This window comes from Colias eurytheme, chromosome 13 (assembly GCF_061535395.1).
Source record: "Colias eurytheme isolate Ceu_HAF_F1 chromosome 13, ilColEury1 Martin Lab GWU primary, whole genome shotgun sequence".
NCBI lineage: Eukaryota > Metazoa > Arthropoda > Insecta > Lepidoptera > Pieridae > Colias > Colias eurytheme.
The window spans coordinates 8,176,512-8,198,952 of NC_142992.1; the positions used below are offsets into that span (position 1 = coordinate 8,176,512).

General features: G+C 34.3%; 1 protein-coding gene across 3 annotated transcripts; it reads left to right on the plus strand.

Annotated features, from left to right (window-relative positions):
- LOC149903566 (UNC93-like protein) lies at nucleotides 1-19,781 on the plus strand. 3 transcript variants are annotated; one of them, XM_090108807.1, is made up of 11 exons: nucleotides 1-136; nucleotides 9,310-9,474; nucleotides 10,748-10,866; nucleotides 11,926-12,088; nucleotides 12,422-12,545; nucleotides 13,534-13,680; nucleotides 13,875-13,941; nucleotides 14,256-14,415; nucleotides 14,670-14,774; nucleotides 15,216-15,378; nucleotides 18,832-19,781. In XM_090108807.1, exons 2-11 carry the CDS (start codon nucleotides 9,364-9,366, stop codon nucleotides 19,104-19,106), a joined length of 1,434 nt encoding a protein of 477 aa, XP_089964933.1. In that variant the 5' UTR covers nucleotides 1-136; nucleotides 9,310-9,363; the 3' UTR covers nucleotides 19,107-19,781. The 3 variants fall into 3 exon arrangements, with proteins under 3 accessions (XP_089964933.1, XP_089964932.1, XP_089964931.1); XM_090108806.1 differs by having other exon boundaries at nucleotides 14-136; nucleotides 9,345-9,474; XM_090108805.1 differs by having other exon boundaries at nucleotides 22-111; nucleotides 9,345-9,474.
- The last annotated feature ends 2,660 nt before the right edge of the window (nucleotides 19,782-22,441 follow it).

Consider the following 22,441-nt stretch of genomic DNA (forward strand, 5'->3'; position numbering starts at 1 on the left):
GTTTATCCGCGCGATTCAAGAGACACGCATGCGCACATTTTGTGAACGCAGCCCGCGAATTTCGAGTTTCGAATATTATTTTTTTTGTTTGGTTTTTCTTGTCTATGAATTGTAACTTTTATATATTTAATTAAGGGTTTGTATTTTAAATTAGAAATTTTAAAACCAAGCGGCAAATATTTATTATCTTTAATTCAGCGACATGAAAAAACAATATATTAAATAAATTTAAATTTATAGATAAAATCTGTATAAAAACTAGCGCGAAATAAAAAAAAGTTTACTTAATACTTAGTTGATAATTTATAGTAATTATTGTCATTAGAAACGTTTTTCAAATAATAGGTGCCTACCAGTATTTTATACGTGTTTGTATCGATTTATTTGTATGATATAGAAAAAAACTACAATTAATATCTATATTGTAAGAACAGTACAGGTACAGCTTTTAATATTTCGATTTTCACGTTAGATCAAGTTTGACCCTAGATTGCGGTTATGAATGTCACATAATGACCTTTCTCAAGAGTAATTATTCCATCATATGTAAGCTGGGTTATTTTACAAGGTGGCAGGATATCAATGTAAAAGGTTTTATTAACTATCTAAATATATATTTTACATTTCACTTTTAGTACCTACTAACATTTTAATTAAGTTTGTACTGAAAGATAAGAATAATACTTACATACAATTACATATTATTATATCGGAAACTAGCTTACCGCCCGCGGCTTCGCCCGCTTTGTTTAAAACCTAATAAATTATATACTAAAACCTTCCTCTTGAATCACTCTATCTATTAAAAAAAACCGCATCAAAATCCGTTGCGTAGTTTTAAAGATTTAAGGATACAAAGGGACATAGGGACAGAGAAAGCGACTTCGTTTTATACTATGTAGTGATGATAAGTTGATCTAGTACCTACCTACGTACTTGTTATACAAAGAAAGTCGTTTAAAGACTTATGTAGAGAGTGAATATGAGTTTATGATTTTAATGTTATCACTGTTCAGGATCTTAGCAAAAACACGTAGGTACCTAGTTCTTAGTACCATTATTTAGTAATCTGTAACAAAGCTATTAATATGGGAAGGTAGGTATCTACTATTTGTAAAATAAAATTTTCCGCGTAACGATATTGTATATTAATTTATTGAGATTTATTCTTAGCTTTGCCAGGATTTTTGCCAGGGTTTAACAAGTAGGTTTCCTATTTATTGAATAATTTTTACATTTCAAAAATTAAATATTTTTGTGCATTTTTCTTAATAACTTCATTTTACATACGTCGATAAATCGATGAAGAAATAATAAAACTTCTAAGGCATCATTAATTATGGACACATGTCGGATTGAATCATTATTTTAATATCACGTTATTATATGATAAATATAGGTTTCATCAAAAACAATATTGTGTGTAATTTTATATACTTAGCTACAGTAAAAAATATTAGGTACTAGCTTTTCGCCAGCAGCTTCGCTCGCGTAGTCAAAGGAAAACCCGCATTGTCCCTGTTCCTGTGGGATTTTCGGGATAAAAACCCTATGCGTTAATCCAAAATAGCTTCTGTGTGTTGCAAATTTCACGAAAATCAGTTCAGCTGTTTTTGCAAACAACCAAACAAACAGACATACTTACAAACTTTCGCATTTATAATATAAGAAGGAAGGATAGGTAAGATCTGCTTCGGCATTGCACGTGTTTCTTTTTACCTTGTAGAAAGTTCTTATATACTACTAGCGGTCTGCCCCGGCTTCGCCCGTGGTACATATTTACGTTTTCTCTACATAAAAACCATCCTCGTACTTCAAGGAATATAATAAAAAAAGAATTATCGAAATCGGTTCAGCCGTTCTCGAGTTATGCGCTTACCAACACATTTTGCGATTCATTTTTATATATATACTAGCGGTCCGCCCCGGCTTCGCCCGTGGTACATATTTACGTTTTCTCTACATAAAAACCATCCTCGTACTTCAAGGAATATAATAAAAAAAGAATTATCGAAATCGGTTCAGCCGTTCTCGAGTTATGCGCTTACCAACACATTTTGCGATTCATTTTTATATATAAGATAAGAGAAGATACTAGACGCTGACCCCGGCTCCACCCGAGTTGATTTTTTTTAAATATTTTCAGTTATTAGGTATCCACAGGAAATATATCCAATCAATGAAAATGATTAAAATCTACTCTAAATAATCTGTTACTAACATTTTCGATGAGAGTATCGCAGTATTTACTCAGAATAATATCTATTATGTAATTAGGAAAATATTGTAGGTACATATAAATTTGTATGGACAATGGACACCGCCTATGAAGGATATCGTCTATAGAATAAAAAATCCACACATTAGAAACTTGTTTATTGTTATCTAAGGCGGATCCAAATATGTACGCCTATTTAGGTTAGGAGGCTAAGCTTTCATATATTGTGAGTGTACGCATAATATCTAGTAAAGTAACCATTACTTTTAAGGGCATTATGAAACTATTAAATTTTTAATCGAAAGAATTCAATAAAAAAAATCGATAAGTTTAACTTCTTGAGGGTTAATCGTTGTAGAAGTAAATTAATTAAATAATATCAAAGTTTAATTATTAATTTATTAATAAAATACTCATTAAAATCCGTTATATTTAAAATGAGTACCTAAATTTTGTGTGTAGATATCTATTTTGTGATCATTTAAGTTTGAACGACTTCCGTAGCCCCTCAATTGCTGTATGACGCAATACCATGCATTTTCTAAGGAACTTAGGTACCTAGTAGGTAATATTCCTTATAGAGTTATAATTATTGTAACAATATTGTGCATAATGCCTTAGACTCATTTACATAAGGCATTGACCTTCACTTATTATCGATATGTTATAATCTTACATATTGCATTAGTGTATGATTTTCAATAACATTTCTATCGAACTAGAAATAATTATTAAGTAGATAATAAAAGCTTTTTGTTTAAAAGCACGCTCCATTAAATCTAACAATGAAAATCCTTTTTGTTTTTTTCATACAAGACCATAAGAATTTGATACATGATAGTAAATAATTTTAAATTTTTATACCTTCTATAAGTAAAGAAGATAAATTTTGTTATCTAGGTACATACTACATATATATGTACATGTATATCTAACAAAGATTCAAGAAACAACATTTTGAAAATCTGTAACTACTACTACTGCCAACTAATTTCCATATGATAATTAAAAAAAAAAAACATAAATAACTTTTGATATTCTATGCTTTCTTTCTTAGGTTTATTATTAAATAATATTTCCTAACAAAATTCTGCAGGGATTTCTAAACCGGTTAAGATGATATTGTACTAAAACCTGAAATATCTTAACAAAACCGGTCGTTACACCCATGGAATATTATTTTATTTAAAATCCTCGTACCTATACTATATACTAACATGTTTTTCTTAGCCATAAAAACTTTGACTTGGGTTGGAACTTGGAAATTGCAAAAGATATTCTAATATTGGCCGGTTAATTACCGATTGAGATACTTTTTGTCTTCTTTTCATCTGTCTTCTTGTCAGTCCCCATTTTAAAAAGGTTTCAATCATAATGTATTTGCTGGACTAAGCATTTTTGAGGTCGTATTGGAGGATAAGTACATTAATGGTAACATAAAAAATAAATGCATGAAACAAAATCTCAATTATGGAGTCCCAGGTATATTTACAACAACATATACCTACTTATAACCTATTCGATATTTATTTCGAAAAGAAAGAAGTAGCACGCATTATTTGAACATCGACCTGCAGGTTTACTGTTACGTTTTCAAACAGGAGTAATTCCAGTGTGCGTAAAATACACTGCGCCTAGCGATCACGATATGTGTGTTTAAGACGAAGAGTTTTTTTTTTAATTTTTAAAAAGTACTAAGTATATACATTCGGCTTCAATTTTGACGCCATCCTAATATTATGTACAACAGTACAACCAACCATGGGGAAACTTGGTTTTAAGAGTATATATCTACCCAATACTATAGTGAACATAATTATAGGGAAATTCCAATTTTGCACATAATATTATAAAAAAAATTATCGGAAAAAATTTAAATTATGTAAATTGTTTTTATAATTGAATCAGTAATATTTTTTTTATTCCGTGTGAAAAACAATACCATAAGTTGAATCATATGTTTTTGACCATAAACATCTAATTTACTATTTTTTTACTACGTATGGTAGTAATTAGTGCCATCCGAGCCAAATAAGTCGGTTTTTAACATTTAAGGTTTTTTAATGCCAAGGTTTTCTGTATTGTACTAATCGAGGTTATATAGTTAAAAAAAAAATGGAAATACCACTACCTACATTAATTGCGAAAAACTAGCGTCTAATAAATTATATGTATTTTTGTTAATTTTGTCATTTTGAAGGTCTTAATTATATGGATTGAACTTTAAAATTTGTATTTAATTACTAAAATATACATTAAAAACATAATTTATTGAAATACGCAACGGATGTACGGATACCATTGATGAACGGACATTTTAAGTACCTAGTTGAAAAACTATTGATCACAAAATTTTATTTCACTAAGAAGTAACTACTGCATGGTGCGATTTGAAATATGGTCGACCTATACAAACGTCGTTAGCCGCTTCGAATTGTTTAAAGTAAAACGTTTTGTGAAAACTAAGTACCAACTTGACAATAATGTGCTGAAAGGACGGTATTTAAATACAAATCTACTTACATGTTAATTTAAATGTTACGGCCTTAAAACGAAGACATTTATTATTATCAAGTGATTGGTACAAGACGTTGATGAGACGTTGATTGTGACAATTGTTAGTAGTATTTAGTAATTTTACGTGATAAGTATTTAGAATATATTATAATCACAATAACAAACAGTCGTAAAACATTTACTCGCTTGTAATCATATAGATATAGGTATCCTAAACCTATATGCCTATATCTATTGCACGCCTCATAAGCGAAGCGTTGAGGTGGGTACTACTGTCACTTCGCGCAAAACATCTGATTTTTCAAACTTAAAATGTCTTTATGTATCATACATTGCACTTGTAAGATAATACATACACACACATATTAAGAAAAAACACTATTTTTAACGTTCATGATATTTTTGATGTCATTTTTGTTATTTAAACTAGTTAAAAAACAGTTTAAAAAAGTTCTGTCTTGGACGTCCGTGTGTCTGTATGTGCGGATCCTTTTTCTTGTTAACACGATAGCGACCGAAATACTTTACTAATCGAGTCTTTTTTTTTCTCTTACGCTTGAGTATGCTCAGGAATAGAACCCTTTCATTTTTCAGGGTCTGATTCGATGTGGTTTAATTGTTATTAAATAAACAAAAATAATAATTAATAAATATTTATTAAAAAAAAATTATGAGGCGTGCACTTTTGGATTTTCCAAATTATTTCAATTTTACTACGAGACTGTATGGATATGAACTCGTTGAGCTGACGTTTTTTATTGTTTTAAACTATTTATACAACAATAACAAAGTAAAAACCTTGTAGTTATGAATTATTTACTTGTGAAAATATACGAACATACATTAAGGGAAACATGTTTGTTTTTAATTAAGCTGTAAAAGGTATGAGATGAATTTGTCATAACGGACGGAAAAAGCTGCATTCATCAGTTTTTTCATTAATTTAAAGCGGAAATAAAGGTTCCATATAAAATATTAAAACGGCAAAGCGATGCAAGTTAGTTTTCCTTGTAAAAGGCCATTATTGTAGATGTTTCCTATCTTATACACATAGTATTAACTTTATCGCCTGCTTAATTAACGAATAAACGAAAGGTCATTGCAAATAGAGGGATAACTATTTATTGCGATTCATGATAAGCGGCAAGAATTATAATATATCTAGTAAAATACGAAGGCAAAACGAAAAAGGATAAATTTTCGGGATGTGAATTAGCAAGGATCATATTTTTAGTTTTTACGCTTGCATTGACTCGTTTTTACGCTTTTGCCTGGCTTTTATTAGCCTCATCAAATATATTATCTGGGCCAATACATATTTATGAAATTACGGGTGTGTTTTACTAATATTTTTTTTATTGCTAATTACTTCCTTTATAGTTTCGTATACTACTAATATTATTAAGGCGTTAAATTTGAAAATTTCGAGTTTTTCTAGGAAAATCGTTTAGACTTCCGTTATATATTCAAAATTAATGCTCTTTGAAATATATTGCTGTCTACATAATTATACCATTAAATATTATATGGAAATATTATAGGTAGTTAATTAATTAAAGTCATTTTTGATAAAAGTTGTCTAAATGTCATATGATTAATAACACTCGAAAAATGTTGTGGTCGTCTTATTAGAATTCTGCCTTTACTGCCCAGAACTACATAATAAAACATAAAGTAACATTATAGTATGTAATTAATTATCAAAAACCTGTTTGTAAGCCGTTTTTTGGATGTACATTGAAAATGTCACGAAATCATGTACATCGTAGGAAGGCAATCGGGAAAAATATGCGTCACCTAATGGCAAATGCTGCGTGACAATGTACAACAACATTGTATTATTAGCTGTGGTATTAGTTTCATAGAATAATTTTTACAGCTAATAGAACAAAATTATATACTTTAAATGAATTGCTAGGAATTCGAATGAAATAGTTAAATGTAAAAAAAAAATAGTAGGTAAACTGTAAAGTGATTATAAAAGTGTCATGTTAGCTTTTCTCTGTAGAACTGCTTTCTAAAACAGTATAACATTATGTAACAATTTGGTTCCACTTGTTTAGAACGATTATATAATAGTGTATCACTGGTTTTGAAAGCAGTCCTAGTTTGGTCCTATATAGTCCTTGATATGTTAGAATTAAAATAAAAAAATAAATATGCTCCTTTTACAGATTGTAGGTTCTGTAACGTTAATGTTAAGGTCATTATTGTGTATTATATCGATCGGTCTGAGCATGATGTTGACGATCTCCTCCAAGGAGAGAGGATTCTTCCAATTTACTTGCGACGAGGATACGCTCTAACTTGTATGAATTAAAAAGGAATTCACATAGTGTTTCCTTAACACCAGGAAGTGACTTGGCAAGGCATTGCAAGGCTCAAAACAGGAAATATTTCCCACATTTCATTTGAGGCAACATTCAGTGCATATCGAAGAATTCTCAAAAATCAGGTTTCGTTCTATGCATACTAATTTAAGTTGTTTAATTTGAATTTTGCAAGATTTTTAAATGGATTTTATTTCCTTTTTTGCTGCTAGCTATTTTAATATTTTAGAATAACTGCGAATTCAAAACTTGGCTTGGTTATGTGATAAAAGTTATTTTTTTGCTATTCAATTATTTTATGCGCTGGTCGAGTTTTCCTCTAATTGGATTCACCTACCTTATAATTATACGTTATATATACACAAGTAGGTATAGTGTATGTATGAGTAGTTTATACAAACATATTCTTTATTAAAATAAAAACGATAAATTAAAAAAAGAAATGTTTGGTTTTTATGAAAAAAATTATCACGTGAAATGTCCATACTCCATAGTCTTTAATTTCGTTTGTCGTGTTGTGATTTTCGGCAAGGTTACGGCAAAATTAACTAAAATGAGGATTGACAACGCCAGCAATTAATAAGGCAATTATTATTGTTATCGATTGAGTTTCCTATTGCTTGTTTTAAAAGACACAATTTTCATTTAGGTACGACGTAAGTTTATAGCCACACAATTTTAAAATCATTAATTGAATAATATAATTATTCGTCGATTGCTACTTGCTACTTTTTTTCAGTTGGGTTTATTATGAGAGTTAAATTTATTAAAGAGAGTTAAAAATTATGTTTGCAATTAATAACGTCGACATAGTGTAGGTATACGAGCGAAACTGTATCATTCCCGCCAAAAACTTTGTGGATAATTAATAAATTATTTATTTACTAAGCGACAAAGGAAACGTGACAAAGGTATACCCATAGACTCACAGGTATTAGTTAGTTGTACAATGTAACATTGTTACGATGATGTTCTCACGTTCCGATATTTTATTACTTCAACACCTATCTATAAATATATTAACCACATGCTGAGTGTCAATTAAACTTGCGTACATAATAAATAATAGAACAATGAATTGGAGAAAAATGCCGAGGGAACTTTTAACAATTGTTTAAACATAATGGATGTATAATGGATAAGGATATATTTTTGTTTACAGCATTGTAAGTGGAATTTAAAAGGAGTCAAGTCATTTGCAGCTAATTTTATTAATAATATATCAAATCTTTCAACACATCTAGTTTTAAATGTCAGTTTTTTGCAATAACATTATCATTACAACGTAATCAAATTGGGGTTTATTCGAAAACAATCATGTATTCTCACGGGTAATCCGGAAAGTAATGGATTTACAATGAACCTTATCAAACTTGTAATCTTTACTAGATAACTCATAACTCATAGTAAAAACTTAGATCCGTTTATGTTAACAGTTGCTATAAACCTTTTGAAGTTAAACTGCTGGTTTAATTGAACACGAAGTAATCATGTATTGTAAAATGTTTAAATGTAATTGTAATGGTGGATTTTTTTATAATGATAGACTTATAAAAAAATCGGTCTATCAAAAAATATACAGAGAAAACATATTTATTAAAATCTTATAAAGTTAACAGATCAATACATAGGTACTTATTAAATTGCCCACTATAACTAAGTAGACCTTAAATGAACAATAAATTAATTGATCTATAAAGTTTAAATGCATACAAATATTATGTTTACATTAAATAAAATAAATTTCAATAATTTAGATCATCATCTAGATTATGTATTGAAAGTGCAAGGCTATTGAATGTTTTTTTTCTTAAAACTGTCGCATTTACATGTTTTGAGATAGTTACATATAATCTTTAACTAATTTAAATATATTCTTTATGTTTATTCGGCATCGTCTCATATTCATAAAAAAAACTGATCATCTTTTTTAAAAATATGAAGTACATCTACGTATAAAAAGGTGTACGACTTCTGACAAGATGTTTTTTCAATTTTAAAATAAGTACATAAATATGTTATACAAATTAAATGAGCTACTCGTAGTTAAGTGGTGAATGAATTAGTTTATGGGTAATAAATTAATATCAAAGTCGAAAATGACAAAATAATTAGTTTGATATATAAACTAAGTGTGATCTTAAGTATCGAAGGATTTGGTCGATATTATCAGTTGAACGTTCCATCTTGAGAAATACTGACGACTATTAGACGAAAATATAATTTATTTTTTTATTTTTATAGAATGCTTGGTTTTAATTTCTGAATTTTTATCTAAGTGTAAAAAGTGTTGATAAAATGACGATAGCGGAGAAAAACGTTGAATTTAAGTCTAGTGAAACTAGACGAATTGTGAAAAATGTGGTCGTCATCAGCTTGGCTTTCATGGTCCAATTCACCGCTTATAGTGTAAGTAAAATATTTATTTAATTACGTTTACACAATAGTAGTCTTTTAATATTTTATACTTTATATAGCGAGGAATCTATGAATGTAATTGTTTTAATTAATTTTTAAACATCCATACTAATATTATAAATGCGAAAGTAACTCTGTCTGTCTGTCTGTTACTCAATCACGCCTTAACTACTGAACCAATTCGCATGAAATTTGGTATAGAGATATTTTGATACCCGAGAAAGGACATAGGATAGGTTTTATACCGGAAATCCAACGGGAACGGGTTTTTCTTTGAAAACGCGGGCGAAGCCGCGGGCGGAAAGCTAGTTAACTATAATTAAACTATTTCGGCGAAAGTGATAATTAATATCGCAAAAATTAATTGCTTTAAAAATTCCTATTATACAACTGAATTTAAATCTGTATTGTGAAGGAGTACCAATATATTTGAAATACTTATAAGTAAGAATAAGCAATATAAGGAAAACAAAGTATGCTTTGCTTCTTATAGTTATAATTTATTCAAGAAAAGATATACATATAAAATTACATTAATTACCCGTGCGTATAACGCAAGTATCTATTCACAGCTTGCTCTGTTTTTAGTTTTCACAAACATGTAGTGCCTACAGTCCACAGAACTATATTGAGATATAGTTCTGTGCTACAGACTACAGTCTACTCGTACCTATGATTATATTTTTTTAACATTTTTTACATTAAAATGTTCGCCAATAACTTCTTAAACATATTTTGCAAGTGCATATTGGAAAAGTAGGTTTACAAAATTGTTGTTTTGTGTTCCAAATTTTAATACCTTTCGTATTTAATTACTTTTTATCACACAACGGAAAAGTCACATGTTATCAAAAATATATTAGTTTTGACCTTCCTTAAAATATCATTATTTTTTTAAGGGCCGATTTTTCAATGCTTGGATAAAACTTATCCGTCCAATAAAGTATTACACGATAATATTAAAATGTCACGTAAACTGTCAAATACGGGCAATTAGAATACGTTTTTAAAATGGTAGTTTTATACATTATTCGACGAATAAGTTTTATCCAAGCATTGAAAAATCGGCCCTAAGACGACTAGGTAGGTACATAATATGTACCTTCATTGTAAATGTAAATATTAATAGACTGCAGTAGACTATTAAAGCTAGATATATCATCTATTTTATAAGAATTCTTCTGTACATTAAGTTTTAACGACCTTGTAATACGAGATTTTTTTTATTACTTCACTTATATAATTTTGGTATAAATTTTCACAGGGGGCGGCCAACCTTCAGAGTTCAATAAACGCGGAGGCCGGTCTCGGAACAGCGTCTCTGGCAGCAGTGTATGCGGGACTTATATTCTCAAATATTTTCCTTCCTGTCGTTGTTATCAGGTACGTGATATTAAAAATACGATTATTCAGAGATGGGCTAATTTGTTAGGTATGCAGTAGGCATGATATAGCATCTAAGGCCATAGAGTGCCATAGCGCAGGAAGAACGGAAAAATACCTATATAACCGTTCCACAAAAAAGATGGAAACTTCCGCTCACCTCGGTACCGCTCGACTTTAATCAGGATAAAAACTTTTAAAAATAATCCTTGTATCCTTCTAATAAGTAATGCATGTTTCTTTGAATATTTGAGATCGGTCAAACAGCTACGACATTGGGGCCTTCAAGAAAAGAGCTTATTTGTCAAAGCACCTGTAGGCTGTAACACTTCTAGTGTTACAAGTGTTTATGGGCGGTGTTGACCACTTAACATCAGGTGGCCCACCTGCCCCTTTGCTTGCTCTGACATAAAAAAAAAACAGTTTTTTAGATTAATCTTTTTAAACATTCACATATTGACAACACAAGTAGAGACAACACAAGTAGAGGGAGTGATTTTGTTGCATTTTCTTTCCGGAAAGTCAATAACAGACCTCTAAGTTTTATGAGATAATTTTTTCAAATAATATCCAGGATCGAATCTGCGAACCTTTAGCCATAACGCTCCAACACTTATCTAACCATTGTACTATGACATAGTCACCATGTGAGAAATCCTACTTAACCATTAACATTAAGTAACCTGTATTGAGGTCTATAGATCTGTGTCGGCATCAATATATTCGTATCAGCTACCTATGTACTTAGAGATTGTTAAATCACAATCTATTATCACGATTCATTTATCTATTGTTAAATTTGAGATGCGTTGAGTATTGACCCCATTTTTATTTACCTAATCTTTGTACCTTCAACTTGATTTGAATTTATCTATATTGAATTGATTCTATGGAAACCTGCTAAAGTTGAAACAAAATCTGTTATTTATAATTTAAATCTCTATGTTGTTGGCGGGAAAAATATAATTCATTGATTTTTTTAACAACTAAACTGCTATTGACAAAATGTTTCAAATAAATACTTGTATAAAGAAGATACATTGAAACCTTTTCTTCCAGATGGCTTGGCACAAAATGGGCTATGTCTCTATCGTTCGTGGCGTACATGCCATACATCGCGGCTCAACTATGGCCTTCCTTCTATACCCTGATACCGGCTGGTCTGATCGTTGGCTTGGGCGGAGGACCACTCTGGTGCTCGAAGTGCACTTATTTATCTGTGGTGGGTGATATTTGTATATTATGATGGTATTATGATTATTGATCATGTTTAACGTTTTATGTTATTATGGGAGGAGGTGACTGTTAAAAAAAAACATTTGAAATAGACAAAATAGAAAGATATTACTGTATTTGGTGCCCAAATTTTAAGGATATTATTAGTAGATAGAGAGTTTCTGTCTACATCATTTGTTCATGTAGTAAAAAGACAAGTCTAGTTTGTAGCAATAGATAAATAAATAGTTTACATTAGAAAAATTAATATTTCTAGTTTACATTAGAAAAGTTAAAAAAAAAATAGCGTCGAGTTTCTTTAAGATTAGATTTTTTTCAGGTATCTGAAGCACATAGCAAAATATCAAATATTTCAGCAGAGGCGTTGTTGACCCGTTTCCTCGGGCTTTTCTTTATGATATTCCAGCTAAACCAAGTCTGGGGAAACCTTATCTCCTCCGTTGGTAAGTAAACTTATTATTTAAAATCAACTAGCTGCACCGCCAGACGTTGTTCTGCACTGTTATCCCTTTTTCCCCATTGTCCCCAACAAACACCTAAAATAGCGATTCATTTTTATTATATATTTTACAAAAAGAAATATAAATATTCAAATATACGTATAAGGTTTCATAAAAATGTGGGTAATTATCGGAAAATTTCCACGAATTATCTACTTGAAGTTTAGACAATACGTAAGTTTGGGTAGAGGAATCAAGCAATAAGTAACAATTGATACTTACATAAAATATATAAACGACCAAGGTATTCCTTGTAATTTCTGCATACAACGTTGGTAGGTAAATATTTCATTTGCATTTTTTTATTTTCAATAATTATTGTTAACGCTAATTACCACCATGTAGTTGGTTTCTAATTAGTAAAACAAGTTTGCCGCCATTTTAAATCACCTAAATGTTATGTCTACTATTCATTAAAAACATAAACTATTTCAAGACAGAGTCGATCCCAAAATGTGGCAATAATAATATATTGACTCATGACCGAAGCTAATTGTAACAGAATTGTTTTGTAGTTACATTTTAAGAATAACAATAGAATTTTTTAAAGCTGTTAATATTTACAAAGAATCGATTGTCATGTTACTTTGAAAAAGACAGGTTGAGTTGAGTTGAAACAATAGAGCTAGAAATATGTAAATAAGAAATTATATAAGAAACAGCCTGAAGATCTCGTAAAAGAAGGCTTTCTTACGCTAAAAGATTTTGTTTAATCCATGCTATAATCCATAATAATAATATAAAACTTAATATGTAGTTTGTTTGTTTTTTAAGCTAATCTCGGGACTACAAGACCGATTCCACAAAATCTTTCAAAGATACATGCGTGATACCACATTTTTATGTACCTACCATACATATTATGTACCACCTACCAAGATTAAAACCGGGATGGAACGCTAGTTTTATATATATTTTTTTAAATTTCCAGTGCTATCATCTGGTGACAACCAGGCTGCAGTAACAGCGGTGAACGAAACATTGATCCCCGAGTTATGTGGAGCCAACTTCCTGCCAAGCGCTGATGCTGGAGAGGCTCTGCTGCCGCAGCCCATCGAGAAGATACAGATGATCGCTGGTATGTGGAGTATATCAGGGAAAAAAGATTAAAGATGAAGTTGGATTTGTAATTGTAACTCAATATACGCAAAAATATTAATAAATTTTTCGGACAATAATAGACAATTAATATCGAAAAAAAATTATACCTATAGAATCGAATTGAAAACAAATGTTGAACAATTGATAAGTTTATTAACATTATTTTTGCAGGCATTTATTTAGCATGTATGGCCGCAGCAGCACTTATTATAGCAATCGGTGTGGACTCCATGAAGAGGTATAGTTGCCAGTATTTTTTAAAAATTGATATATGGAGTCTCTATCTCTCTCACTCTGTATTTAAGTGTACAAGTGAAAAAGTTTTATCAAAATTAAATGTAACTTGCTTTTCACCATATTTGCTTCCATTTTATGTAAGGGGCTAATATTTTAAAATTATATGAAATATAAAAAATATATTAGAGTGAAAGACATTAGATTGTATGTATTAATGAGATCTAGCTAGCACGCCTAGAGAGCGATATGCGATTGAAATCGATGGTAGAAACTACGTTATGTATGATGTATAGTATAAAATACCTTCTTCTCCAGATACGACTCAGGCCGTACAGGCTCAGGCTCCAATCTATCAGGCATGGCACTTTTAGCCGTCACTCTGCAACTCTTGGTGGAACCCAACCAGCTAATGTTGGTCATCATAAACATTTTCATTGGCATGCAGCAGGCGTTTTTCGGAGCTGATTTCACTGCGGTGAGTTGAATCTTCATGCTTTTCCGATTTTCAGTTGGAAATATACCCTATTGAACTATAAAGTTTCTGTTGCAGTGGTCAGCGGCGGAAACACAAATAAAACTTTTCAAAAAGATTTTGTATCAGTACTCTGCTTTGTTTATTTCAAAAGGCGCCCGAAAAGTGTGTTCAATTATATGCAAACTATATTAAATTTTTTAATGGAAATCTTTTTTTTAGGCTATACCTATTTATATGTTTTCATAAAATTTCAGTCGTTCGTTTCATGCGCAATTGGGACAGGCACCGTGGGATTTGTGATGCTGACATTCGGTATAGCAGATGCCATTGGATGTGTTGTTACTGGATATATTGCTAAGGTAAATTGCTTTTATTAAATTCAATGTAATAAGTAAAGTAATACTAGTTTATTATTACTGTATAATCTATCTATACTTACATCTTTCTGTTTTATCTTGGAGTAAATTATTTTGGTGTGTTTTTATTTAGTAGATAAAGGGTACCATTGACGAATGCCATTGATTCTTGAAGATTGAATTTATAGTATTATATGATTTGCATAGGTCATGTGACTATAACATGGGGGTAAAAGCATTTAATCCCCTTCCAATACTTAGTTGCTTTAAATTGGCCAATTTCTTTATTATTAACTTTTGAAATTTCATTCAAGTTCAATAAACTAGGCCAAGCTTTTTAGTGTCCAGCTGATTAAGCTATCAAAGAGAGTAGGCTCTTAATCTAACGACCGATCAACCTTATACGCTGTGTCAGATCACTACATAAAGATATTTTCATTCCAGATAACAGGGCGCATGCCGTTAATCTGTGCGGCGACACTGGTGCACTCGGCGCTGTTCGTGACGCTGCTGGTGTGGCGGCCGCACGCGCACCAGGCGTACGTCATGTACGTGATCGCCGTGCTGTGGGGCCTGAGCGACTCCGTGTGGATAGTGCAGCTCAACGGTGAGACGGGGTGAAGTTCACCCGGTGAACTGATACACGCGGCTATACCCACCGGATAACAGGCCACATGCCGCACCGGATGTACGTCATGTTCGTGATCGCCGTGCTGTGGGGCCTGAGCGACTCCGTGTGGATAGTGCAGCTCAACGGTGAGACGGGGTGAAGTTCACCCGGTGAACTGATACACGCGGCTATACCCACCGGATAACAGGCCACATGCCGCACCGGATGTACGTCATGTTCGTGATCGCCGTGCTGTGGGGCCTGAGCGACTCCGTGTGGATAGTGCAGCTCAACGGTGAGACGGGGTGAAGTTCACCCGGTGAACTGATACACGCGGCTATACCCACCGGATAACAGGCCACATGCCGCACCGGATGTACGTCATGTACGTGATCGCCGTGCTGTGGGGCCTGAGCGACTCCGTGTGGATAGTGCAGCTCAACGGTGAGACGGGGTGAAGTTCACCCGGTGAACTGATACACGCGGCTATACCCACCGGATAACAGGCCACATGCCGCACCGGATGTACGTCATGTTCGTGATCGCCGTGCTGTGGGGCCTGAGCGACTCCGTGTGGATAGTGCAGCTCAACGGTGAGACGGGGTGAAGTTCACCCGGTGAACTGATACACGCGGCTATACCCACCGGATAACAGGCCACATGCCGCACCGGATGTACGTCATGTACGTGATCGCCGTGCTGTGGGGCCTGAGCGACTCCGTGTGGATAGTGCAGCTCAACGGTGAGACGGGGTGAAGTTCACCCGGTGAACTGATACACGCGGCTATACCCACCGGATAACAGGCCACATGCCGCACCGGATGTACGTCATGTTCGTGATCGCCGTGCTGTGGGGCCTGAGCGACTCCGTGTGGATAGTGCAGCTCAACGGTGAGACGGGGTGAAGTTCACCCGGTGAACTGATACACGCGGCTATACCCACCGGATAACAGGCCACATGCCGCACCGGATGTACGTCATGTTCGTGATCGCCGTGCTGTGGGGCCTGAGCGACTCCGTGTGGATAGTGCAGCTCAACGGTGAGACGGGGTGAAGTTCACCCGGTGAACTGATACACGCGGCTATACCCACCGGATAACAGGCCACATGCCGCACCGGATGTACGTTATGTACGTGATCGCCGTGCTGTGGGGCCTGAGCGACTCCGTGTGGATAGTGCAGCTCAACGGTGAGACGGGGTGAAGTTCACCCGGTGAACTGATACACGCGGCTATACCCACCGGATAACAGGCCACATGCCGCACCGGATGTACGTCATGTTCGTGATCGCCGTGCTGTGGGGCCTGAGCGACTCCGTGTGGATAGTGCAGCTCAACGGTGAGACGGGGTGAAGTTCACCCGGTGAACTGATACACGCGGCTATACCCACCGGATAACAGGCCACATGCCGCACCGGATGTACGTCATGTTCGTGATCGCCGTGCTGTGGGGCCTGAGCGACTCCGTGTGGATAGTGCAGCTCAACGGTGAGACGGGGTGAAGTTCACCCGGTGAACTGATACACGCGGCTATACCCACCGGATAACAGGCCACATGCCGCACCGGATGTACGTCATGTTCGTGATCGCCGTGCTGTGGGGCCTGAGCGACTCCGTGTGGATAGTGCAGCTCAACGGTGAGACGGGGTGAAGTTCACCCGGTGAACTGATACACGCGGCTATACCCACCGGATAACAGGCCACATGCCGCACCGGATGTACGTCATGTTCGTGATCGCCGTGCTGTGGGGCCTGAGCGACTCCGTGTGGATAGTGCAGCTCAACGGTGAGACGGGGTGAAGTTCACCCGGTGAACTGATACACGCGGCTATACCCACCGGATAACAGGCCACATGCCGCACCGGATGTACGTCATGTTCGTGATCGCCGTGCTGTGGGGCCTGAGCGACTCCGTGTGGATAGTGCAGCTCAACGGTGAGACGGGGTGAAGTTCACCCGGTGAACTGATACACGCGGCTATACCCACCGGATAACAGGCCACATGCCGCACCGGATGTACGTCATGTTCGTGATCGCCGTGCTGTGGGGCCTGAGCGACTCCGTGTGGATAGTGCAGCTCAACGGTGAGACGGGGTGAAGTTCACCCGGTGAACTGATACACGCGGCTATACCCACCGGATAACAGGCCACATGCCGCACCGGATGTACGTCATGTACGTGATCGCCGTGCTGTGGGGCCTGAGCGACTCCGTGTGGATAGTGCAGCTCAACGGTGAGACGGGGTGAAGTTCACCCGGTGAACTGATACACGCGGCTATACCCACCGGATAACAGGCCACATGCCGCACCGGATGTACGTCATGTTCGTGATCGCCGTGCTGTGGGGCCTGAGCGACTCCGTGTGGATAGTGCAGCTCAACGGTGAGACGGGGTGAAGTTCACCCGGTGAACTGATACACGCGGCTATACCCACCGGATAACAGGCCACATGCCGCACCGGATGTACGTCATGTTCGTGATCGCCGTGCTGTGGGGCCTGAGCGACTCCGTGTGGATAGTGCAGCTCAACGGTGAGACGGGGTGAAGTTCACCCGGTGAACTGATACACGCGGCTATACCCACCGGATAACAGGCCACATGCCGCACCGGATGTACGTCATGTTCGTGATCGCCGTGCTGTGGGGCCTGAGCGACTCCGTGTGGATAGTGCAGCTCAACGGTGAGACGGGGTGAAGTTCACCCGGTGAACTGATACACGCGGCTATACCCACCGGATAACAGGCCACATGCCGCACCGGATGTACGTCATGTTCGTGATCGCCGTGCTGTGGGGCCTGAGCGACTCCGTGTGGATAGTGCAGCTCAACGGTGAGACGGGGTGAAGTTCACCCGGTGAACTGATACACGCGGCTATACCCACCGGATAACAGGCCACATGCCGCACCGGATGTACGTCATGTTCGTGATCGCCGTGCTGTGGGGCCTGAGCGACTCCGTGTGGATGGTGCAGCTTAACGGTGGGACGGGGTGAACTGTTACACGCGGCTATACCCACCAGATACAGGAGATTACAGGCCGAAAGCCGCTTAATAGTGAGGCCGATGCTGTTACCCGTGGCTTAACCCGCGCTACCAAGTCACCGGTTGCAAGCCGTTTACCAGCGCAGTGACGCTTTATGCTTGACAGTCCTTTTCTCATTCTTAAGCAAAATATAGCCTTTTTGGATAAGTAGATTATTAATTATTCAACATAAATATATGTTTAATTCGAATATATTAAAGTTTTGAAGGTTTTTGACTCACTGGAACGGCTTTGCTCATTATTTTTGGTAGGCGTAAAATTTCTGTGCAAAACACGAGCCATGGCCGGGTAGACGATTTACTACACATGCATTTAAGAAAATGCATGCAGCATACGAATAAAAAAAATTCAATTATCTACTTATTCATCCTTAATAATTGTATGATACTAACAGGAACCTTATTTCCAGCGTACTACGGTATCCTCTTCCCCGGTAGAGAAGAAGCAGCATTCTCGAACTTTCGTCTCTGGGAATCAGTCGGGTACATCATAGCGTATGTCATATCCCCTTACCTGAGGACCAGCTCCAAGACTTACTTGCTTGCGGTCAGTATGGCGGTGGGTGTGTTCTTGTATTTCGTAGTCGAGTACCGGGACAGGCGGGAAAAGAAGAAAAATATCGCTAAAGTAAATGTTGTTAGTAATATTGGATTAGATAATAAGGCTTTTACGATTGCTGAATAGACGTAGGACATTGGATTATTTTGATGTTTATTGTGATGTAGATTTTATAGTTTTTTTTAATCTTTATGAGACATGTTAGGTGTTTAACTATATTATTATTTAGTACTGTGTTTTCATCTGTTGACAATATTAATTGGGCTACAACGTAATTGGATTAATTAACTGACACAATGTTTATGACAATTCTTAAGTTTTTATTTTCTGTAACATTTTAGTGAACATTAATTAGAAACAGGTAATGCAATGACGCACACTTTTTCTTAATGTAATTAGTTGTTAAATATAAATATTTTAATTTACATTTGAAACAATTGTCGGGCAATTTAAATAACCGTCAAATACGCTAACTAGGTCAGTGTTACATTTCATTCAAAGATGATATGAGAAGATTGTTACTTATTACATTATTTAAAAGTTAAAGGTCTTTAACTGGACTACCAAGAAAGCAACATGTAATCAATGTGTGCCAATTTATAATCTTTTTTATACGTGTTACGATAGTTTAAACTTTAAAATATCATAATATGTTTGAATGTTTCATTACAAGTAATGTGAGTTGAAATTTGCACTTATTTGTATTGTTTTATAATGACGTAGAAGGCTATTTATAAAATCTGTAATAAAATAATATAATATCATATATACTAGGAAATGGATAACGGTTTAAAATTCAAACCTGACTTCCGTATTTTATGATATTTTTTTGTTTATTAAGCTTTATATTAATTTATTTTTAATTTAAGAGTAATTTTCGTGTTATATTAATTTTAATCTTTAATTGAAATATGTATGTATGAAAATCAATTGTTGTTAATTGCTTTAATACAGTTTTCTGTACAATCTTGTTTTTTTAAGGTGTAGCTTTTTATATAATTGTGATAATGTATGATTAGTAATATATAAGAGATTTATTTTATAGTATAGAATTAATAATATTACTATAAAAATGATTTAAATGTAATGCGAATTTATTGCAGGCCTACGCGTTCACAAATTTTGAAACTATACAAATTATTATTGTTCTTTTTAATTTTTATAATATTATAGTTTTCCCGATTGCATCAAATAATATTTTTGCTTGTCATGATCTGTAATAATTTGTATTTAGTAATAAATCTGTCTGACGCAAAAAATTCCATGAGATATTTTGTATATTTTTAATAAAAGATAACATGATAAGGATCTCTTGTACAATCTGATAAAACCTAATTAAAATTGTATATGTTTGGAACCTCAGCAAATACATATTATGTTATAATAATGTATATTGATAGTATAATTTGTTGGATATTTACCTATTTAAAACATGATATAATTTTCGGAGATTCCATTGCCGTGGCCTGTGCGTTTTGCTTTTTCGAATTATTATATGCTAAGAAAATATATATGTAGTTAACTACCACTTTTTAAAATGTTTGATAAAAATCTAAATAGATTTATAATATTATATTATTCAGTTACAAGATTTCCTATTCTCAATATTATGCGTATAGTAAGTAATTCTTCAAACGTATAAATCAAACAAAATTGAGGTAATTATTGTAAATGTCGTATTGTGACATTATAGTCTGTGATAATAACGCATATTATTGTATTATGGTAATAAAGTATGTAATAATCAAATGTTATTGTTATTTATTGAAATTTCCCCTTTTCAAATTATTCATACACTCAATAACGAACTTGAGAACCGCTTTTCAGCTTCCTGATATCTTCTATTAAAGCAACTATTACAAAATAACGAATAAAAAATTAATTTAATTATGAAAATTTAAAAGGATAGATAAAATCAAATCATCAGGCGGGATTCGAACCCCGCGACCGTGAAGTCAGGCTTTTCAGTCAGTCAGGCATAGAAATGCCTGAATCTTGGCTACTTATCATCCCACATACCTACTAAGTACCTTATGACCTAACATAACCATCTCAACCAATATGAAACATATTATAAACATACATAAGGATAACAAATTACAATATTGTATCGATAGATCATATGGAACGCAGCCTTTGTAGAATTTCATTTTTTTTTCGTTTTATTGCATTCAAACGTTTTTAAAGAATAGAAAAAAAGTCTATCATGGTTCGTATGATGTGAAAAAATAATATAAAACAGTTGATGAGTAAATATCATCACGCAAGGACCAAAAGTAACAGGAATGAAAACGGATAAAACCGCAATGAAAATCTAGTACAACTATAAATATGTACCTACTCTTGTCTTGTCTTTACACACACCTATTAATTTATTACCCATTTGCTCATAAATAAAATCTATCATTGAAACGGAACAGTCCTACGTTTCCGTTTACCTTTTTAGGGTTTACATTATTCTACTACTGTTATTTTCTAAAACATTATGTTCCTAAATTACAATATTGTTTCAAAATAAATCAAACTCACCTGGGTTTCAAATTCAATATCTATATATTTTTTTAATTATTACATAGGTGAAATGTATATGGAGACACCATATAGTATCTATAGTATTCTTATTACCCTTTAAAAAGTAATAAATTATCAACATTTAGAAATAATAATCAATAATAACAAATATAAATGCAAATTACGTTATTATGTTATAAATCGATTGTTTGAATGAATGATAATATCGCATAATCAAAGGCTGCTTGTAAAGTTGAGAATTTCGTGTTTCCATTTTTACACGATACGTCATGGTACTTTTTAGCTTAAGTTTGTATTATGTAGAAAGGGTATCAACTATTTCGGTAGGCGAAAATCGTAATTTCAATAAAATTCATAATATAATACCATAACACATCTTCAAGTAATTCCCTAAACTTATCATAAAACAATATTTCATTTATTTTTGAATTCTCAGTTTACTTCAATATTTTATATCTCCAATTTCTTCTTCAGTTGCTTATTATTTTTTTACTTATTAATAGCTAAGATATTGTAATTTTTTTCTCCATCGACGACAGATCTAATATCGTTTGGCCGCTCTACATAAAATTGTGAACGAACTTGAATATGTTTATATTATATACGCCGAAAAACACATATTTATACATATACTCTATTTTTCTACATAATCAGAGGTATTAAAGAATTTTAATATAAAATCTTGACTTTCCATCCGTTGCTAGTTCGCTCATATACATTTCATACTAATATAATAATTAATAATATACTATAACGTAACATACAAAACTTTTGCATTTATAAAATAACTGCAGTTTTGCTTAGCAGTTAGCACTAAGTAATAAATAAAGCTTGTACGTGATATAAAAATTGAAAGTAGTCCATTGGAAACGCGGCGTGGTTTACGGGTCTCAGTCGGTTTGAGTGCGTTTAGTTAGGGTCCTAGTAGC

Coding starts and splice junctions, on each gene's coding strand:
- LOC149903566 (XM_090108805.1), top strand. CDS start 29: ATGCGCACATTTTGTGAACGCAGCCCGCGAATTTCGAGTTTCGAATAT. Junction 13,681..13,874: donor GAAGATACAGATGATCGCTG/GTATGTGGAGTA, acceptor TTATTTTTGCAG/GCATTTATTTAGCATGTATG. Junction 14,416..14,669: donor TCGGAGCTGATTTCACTGCG/GTGAGTTGAATC, acceptor ATAAAATTTCAG/TCGTTCGTTTCATGCGCAAT.